Source organism: Microtus ochrogaster, unplaced genomic scaffold (genome assembly GCF_000317375.1).
Source record: "Microtus ochrogaster isolate Prairie Vole_2 unplaced genomic scaffold, MicOch1.0 UNK121, whole genome shotgun sequence".
NCBI classification, from domain to species: domain Eukaryota; kingdom Metazoa; phylum Chordata; class Mammalia; order Rodentia; family Cricetidae; genus Microtus; species Microtus ochrogaster.
In genome coordinates, this window is record NW_004949219.1 from 671,493 (window position 1) to 678,477 (window position 6,985).

General features: G+C 49.5%; 1 protein-coding gene across 1 annotated transcript in view; it reads right to left on the bottom strand.

Moving 5' to 3' along the window:
- Positions 1–6,985, bottom strand: part of Panx1 (pannexin 1) — a 46,242-nt gene that overhangs the window by 22,869 nt on the left and 16,388 nt on the right. Inside the window, exon 2 of the mRNA XM_005371694.3 lies at positions 1,454–1,593. Coding sequence (XP_005371751.1) covers positions 1,454–1,593 — 140 coding nt within the window. The remainder of the gene's footprint in view (positions 1–1,453; positions 1,594–6,985) is intronic.

Consider the following 6,985-nt stretch of genomic DNA (forward strand, 5'->3'; position numbering starts at 1 on the left):
TGGACTGATGCATAAACTGGACACAGAGAACCCACAGAGAGAGGACTACTGAACTTGCCTAAAGGTGAGATGATCTTTCAGGGTTCCTGACTCATGAAAGAGTCTGCGAGACATTCTGCAGGACACAGCAGATAGTGACTGAACTGTCTTTGGAATTTCCTGCTTGATAAAAATGTCTCCTGGATACTATGGGCCTGAAGGCTAAAGATGGATGCCCCAATGGTACAAAAAAACTTTGGGTGACTGTCCAGGCAGCAAGATGTCTCTGTCATTTCTAGAGTTTTCTTATTTCTTGTTTACTTAGGTAGTATTATATAGTATTATATCCTTCTGGAGTCTTTGATGGAGTTGAAGAATAAATAGTTATAGTTTTCCTTCCTTAGTTATGATAAAAGATAAAATAGATATAAATATTGTAACTGTAATTCTTACTTGATAACTGTTTTGCTATATGTAATTTTACTATGTTAAAATGAAAGCCTTCTTTTTTGTTTAAACAGAAAAAGGGGAAATGATGTGGGAGTGATTTCTTTCTAATCTGTTGCTTTCGTTGGTTAATTAATAAAGAAACTGCCTAAGCCCATTTGATAGGCCAACCCTTAGGTGGGTGGAGTAAACAGAACAGAATGCTGGGAGAAAGAAGCTGAGTCAGGTTCTCCCACTCCAGACAGACGTAGGTTAAGATCTTTCCTGGTGGGCTACACAGATTAATAGAAATGGGTTAAGAGGCTGAAACTAATGGGCCAGGCAGTGTTTAAAAGAATACAGTTTCCGTGTAATTATTTCGGGTAAAGCTAGCTGTGTGTGCGGCCGGGTGCTGGGGACGCTGCCCGGCAGCTCATATTACAACAACCCTCCATGGCTGCGGCTCCTCGTGGGACTGGCTGCCCCTCCAAGGACTCTCACCCACCATGCGGCTCCCTGCCTACGACCCACTGGCCCATGAAGGCTCCTACCTGGGACGGCTGCCTTCATGGCCCGCCATGGTCTCGTGCCTGCTGCCCACTGCTGCCATTCGGGGACCTACAGCATTTTATTTTTACCATAACACATGTCCCACCAGAAACCCATCAAGAGTTGTGTACCCGGGATTCGTGACCAGGCTTCTAGGTGCTTCAGCAACACAGTGGCCAGAAGCAACTCAACTATGTGTTAGGCTTTACTTTTGTTACAAACAAGGCTTTGGCCAATGTTCAAACCCCGGCTCTGCTTATCTGGATGTTCAAAAGATAGTTGGCCCACTGTGGGCCAGACTTTCTGCAGGGGAATTAAGGACACACAAAAAAACAAAGATGTACAAGATGCCTGAAAACCTGAAATTCGGAGAGCGCCTATCTGATGCCATCACTGCTGTGGCTTCTCCAGTGTGCATGGCCTTGGGGGACACAGCCTTCCAGGCCTCTATGTCTATATCCGGAAAGCAAGCACAGCAGGTGTGACCATATCTCCTTACCTTGTGCAGCCACAGTGGGAGGTTTCCGGACTCGCTCTGCAGGGAACTCTTCTGCTGTACAGCCGCCCAACAGTAGGAATCCACAAAGGAAGCCTGTCGCCAGGAGAAAGAGCTTGGGGAGAAGCAGCTTATCTGGGTACCTGGGAAGCAAAGGAGATAGTTCCAGATGAATGAAGCTCTGGCCCTGCACCTCCCTGATCCCCACTGATGCCCAAGTCAACGCTTCCTGCACTGTTGAGTCATAACGTCACATACCAACTAAATGCAGCATCAGAAACTTTTGACAGTGAAAGGTTTCTGAACATGACCAAAAACTCAAACTCAACAGGGTAACAAATGCAGTGGTTTCTGTAAGTGCTCATCCATGCAGTGCCGCGCGGCTTCACAGTAGCCTGGGTTCTGAACACACAGCAAACACTTAGCACTATGCTACACCCTGAATGTGGCCTGAAGCACCTCAGCTCACAGCCAAGCCTACTGTATGCTATTGTAATAGTTTTTTGCTTGTTTGTTTTTTGTCCACTTGACAAGCTAGAGTCATGTAGGAAGAGGAAAGCCGGCTGAGGAATGACATCTATCAGACTGGCCTGTGGCCATGTCTGTGGGCCTTTCCTTAATGATGTGGGAAGACTCAGCCCACTGTGGAAGGTGCCAATCGTGGGCAGGCAGGTGGGCCTGGATCATATGTAAAAGGTAACTGAACAAGTCAGGAGGAGAAAGCCAGTGGGCAGCACCCTCCAAGGCCTCTGCTTCGGTTCTTGCTCCCAGGTTCCTGCCCTGACCTTCCCTCAGTGATGGACTATGATATGGAAGTGTAATTCAAACAAACCCTTTGTTATGGTTTAAGTAAAATGCTGCAGGTCCCCGAGTGTTTATTGGGTTACAGATGTGCCACGGGCATCCTTGTGTCCCTTGCATCCCCCTCTTCTCTCTAGTCCACCCCCCATGAGACAAGCTCTCCCTCACATCCCACACAGGGTGAGGGATGCTAAGTGCCTGGGCTCTGAGGCTGTATTTAAACCTCACCCGGCCACTTAATTGGTGACTCACGGCAGGTGAATCACTCAGCCTTTTAAGCCTGGGTCTCTAATGCACACGACATTAACATCAACACTTCACAGTGCTGTTGTGGAGAGGGAAAGGGGCAGCAAAGTGGTTCCTATAGTGCCTGGTTCTCATTGCTTGCTCCTCCGTCAGGAAGCAACAGGCTGACCTTTCCTGCACTGCTTTAAAGACTAAAGCACACCCATCACTATGCCTTCTACTGCATGGAAAGGGGCAGAGACAGTGAGCTGGACCTCCCTATGAACGCCATAGGCCTCCAAGGGTCACCATCCCCTGGAGAAGGGATGAACCAAACACTTGTATTAAGAAAAGGAAGTGAAGTCTGCAAGGTCAGGAGGGTTGACTTTGGAGGTGGTGAGGGGATGCACGGAAAAGCTCTGAGCACCCCTTCTTCTTCAGCAGGTGACTTGACACCCAGACAACAAGAAAGTGAGAGGCACAGGCCCACACTGATTCACTGAGTCTGAGCAGCCTGACTCTGGGTTCAGAGCCAGGGATAGAAAATGGCACCAGAGCCAGTGTTAAGTGATACTTTGTCCCCAAACCTGAAACAGGACCAAAAGAACACACTAAGCCCCTAGATTCAGACTATACCAAAGATATTATTCACCCTGGTCCCAAAATTGAGTCAAAAAAGTAAAAAAGAACCAAAGAAAGACTCCAGAATCAGAACCACCTCTGCCCCAACACAAAACCAGCCAATCCCTGAACAGGGAAAACGGACCAATCACTGAGTCCCTAGAGGCAGTTACTAGCAGTTGGAAATTCCCCTCAGGCCTGGAAACCCCCTTTCATCATGGGGGCAGCCAATCCCAAGCCTGGAAGTCTGGAATTCCCCTCACCCCACTAGGTGGCAGCCAATCACAAGTTTAGAGACTTAGAATTCCTCAAATCTCTTCCCCTATATAAATCTCCTCTTTTCATTGCCAGGGTCTCTCCTGCACTGTTCCTGTTGTCATTGCTGCTGTTGCCACTTCAGACAGACGGAGGGGCCCTGAGTTAACCTGCAATAAAAACTCTTTGCTTTGGCATCGGATACGTGATGACATTGTGGGGATCCAGACTTTGGGTGTAACAAAAGCACTTCACAGCAAGTCTTGAGGGAGATGGTTTTTGAAGTCACCAGCGATTGCAAAGTGTCTTATCATAGAGCTAGTTCTTGCCACCAAGCGAGGGTGTCAAGCATGAGTCAGAACAGGCAAGACATGTGCAGGTTCCCCTTATCCCACTAAACTCAAATCTTGCATTTTATAAAGCAGGAATGTCAGGGTGCATGGGTCTTCTCACACTGTCCCTGTGTCAGTTGAGCTGATGCCTCTTGCATCACTACCTACAAAGGCATACGTGCGCAGTATGAGGGACAAGCGGGGAGGGTAGCTCCAGGTTCTCCTAGATTTGCTAATAAGCTAGTTGCTAGGGAACATCTGAACTCGTGAAAAAGGACAGCGCTGTCGGGAGTTCATGGAAGCCTGCCTGGCTTCGAACATGATACCATCCCCAGAAGAAAACTGCTTCAAGCTCTAGTTTGGGGTTTAGGGGCTTTCCGCATGGAGGACAAACAGAAGCGAGCCTCATCTAGAGCAGAGACAGCAGGCAATGGCACTCGCTGGATACCTCCAGCTCCTTCCATTGTCACCGACTCTAAGCCTCAGCCATATGGGGAGAAACAGCCAATCCTCCGTCACCCTGAAGGGAATTAGAGCTCAGAGTGGTCCAGCCATCATCCACCCATCTCTGCACAGGCCTCTGAACAGGTTACTCCAGCAAGCCCCCTCTAGAGGAGTCCCCACCAGGGTCTGTTAGGATAGGCTGGCCTCGGCAGGTGGTTCCTCCAAGTGGTCGGAAGAGGAAAGCCTTCTGGCAAGGCTTGGGAGCATTCCAGGAAATGCAAGAGTACAGCCTAGAGTCTCTAGAGCAAGGCAGTGTGGTGCCCACCACTCTGTGAATGCACGTGTCCTGATTTGAACAATGTTCCCACAGGGGCGGGAGGCACACACTTGGCCCACAGTTGGTGGCACTCTTTTGGGGAGTTCTGGAAACTTGGCACTGTGCTGTGGGGTTTTGTGAGAGACAGGTCACGGGAGTGTGCCTCTGTAGGGTGCAGCTGGTTCTCTGCTTCTTCCAGTCTCTCTCTGCTTCATTCCCCCACGCTACCACAGCCAGGGGTTCTAGCCAAGCACCCCAGACGACACCTCCGAGAATATGAGCCCAAATACATCCATCTGTTCTGAGGGACTTGGGTCATTAGTTCTTTTGTTTGAGAAAGAATTTCTGCGGCACACATAGGGAAAGTCAGGAGTTTTCGGTCTATGTCAAAAAGAACAAGAAACACTCCTTCTGGTTGGCTGAAATGCAGAGACAGCTGTGGGCTTCACACCCATGTAGCTGGCAAAATATGGCAAGATCGTGGAGAGGAAATGTATGCTTCCTGGGGCTTCATGAAGGAGTCTCATCCGCTAAGCAGAGAGCTTGAGCCACGGAGGTCTCCCATCACCTCGAGCCCAGAGTGTGCTCACACCTTCTGCCTGAGCCCAGTGGCCCAGTGCTGTCTAGACCCTCATCTACTGCAGCTGCAGCACTACCCTACGAAAAAACAAAGAGCAATGCGGTCCAAGAAGCAGACCCAGGGCAGGGGTGCAGACGGAGTCAGCCAAGGTTTCTCAGGGACACTAACGCCAGTTGGAACTGTCTCCATACTCCACCGTCCGGGGCGGGAGTGGGGCGGGGCAGGACTCTGGTCTACTTCTGCTACTGTTCCCCTCTTTCTTTACCTCGTACACAGTACCGACACAAAACATGGCAGGAGAGCAAGGGCAAGATGGGAGGGGGGGCTGCAGTGTGCCCCATCCCTTCTAACAAACTCCCACAGTTCCTCCTGTCCCCTCTACCCCCCACTCCCTGCCAAGGGAAGTGAGTTTGCTGTGCTGCACACTGGAAAGCTATAGGGAAGGGAGCATCGGGAACAGGCTCACAAGGAGCTGATGAATCTCATCAAGGCAGAGAACTTAACAAAAATAAAAACATCAGTAGAGAAATCTAGTCAGCTAACTAGATCTTCAGAGAACTTTCAAAAATGCATGGGATTCTAGGAAGTGACTCACTGAAGAAACCACAGGGGGCAGCAGAGGCCCAGGGAAGTGGTCCCTGCGGTCAGCTTTCACACGGTCACCTATGAGGCAAGTGAGGCACAAAACCCCCTGACTACAGAGAGACAGCAACTCGGGCCTCCAGAGAAAGAGGAAAAGGAAGGCACAGGCTACTGGATAAAAGTGGGTCTGAGACAGGGGGCTGTGAGAGTCTGTTGATGGGAAAGACGTGAGCTGGGTGGAGCGGCTCTTACAGGAGACATGAAGGGAAAACTATATCATCGTGATTATATTGCTGACAGCTAACTTCTGCACCACTTAAAAGTGAACAAAATATTGTCATTTCAAAAAACAAAAATAATTATAATTCATCTACTGTAAACTATACACCAACACACACACACAAACACACACACACACACACACCCCTATCTCATATAAGGAATCCAAGCAGATCATAAAACAACCTTCACAGCTCTGAACTTCAAAGTCCTGGCTACCTTTTAAGGATGCCAGAAAAAACCTGAAAGCCATTCTTGTAAACTCCCAAGTGCAGTGAGAGAAATCATAAAGACAACCAAATGCAGAGCAGAAAGCAGAGCTGAATCGTCAGCTCTTACAGCGACAGGCCTCAGGACAGGACTGGCCTCCATCTGCTGCAAGCCACTGCAGACACTCCCCCTGGGTCTCTCCCAACAACAGTTGGAGCTCCTGGCCACCAGAAAGCTCTGCAAAGCTCCGAGAATCTCACAGTAACTTTTCCTTCCAAGCAGGAGCCAGTTCCTCTCCTCGCACCTCTCCGGCCAGCTTCTATCCAAACATCTTCAGCTTCAAACACAATTCTAGAATGCTAGAATTAGATTCTGGAAGACCCAATCTGCCCAAGACTAACTTCCCTTTCTCCACAGGAACTGACATCAAAGCATCCACATTATTTCATACCGGTGAAAATATAAGCACTTTAACAGCCCAGACTCAAAATTGGAATGGAAGTGATTTTCACTGCCATTAGGCTGGCTAACTAACGAGGACACCTCTGCACGGTGGGGCCTGTGAGACCACCTCTTGGCTAAGACAGGCGCAGGCATCGCCTACAGGAGCCTCTAAACATCCCAGAGCTTCACCAGTCACTGAACCACATTAGATGCTGCTCCTTTAGAGTCCCACAAACTGGATGAGGCACCGCCAGGAGAGCGGAGAAAACATCCATGCCTACTGGTGTCAGGAACCAGGACAGGCAGCCCACGCCGGAGAGAGAAACGCCAAGTTGACAAGTGTCATCAAGGAATATCGCGTGACAACACAGTCTGAAACACAACCACACGGCCAGGAGTCCACCCAGGGACGCACACAGCCACACGGCCAGGAGTCCACCCAGGGA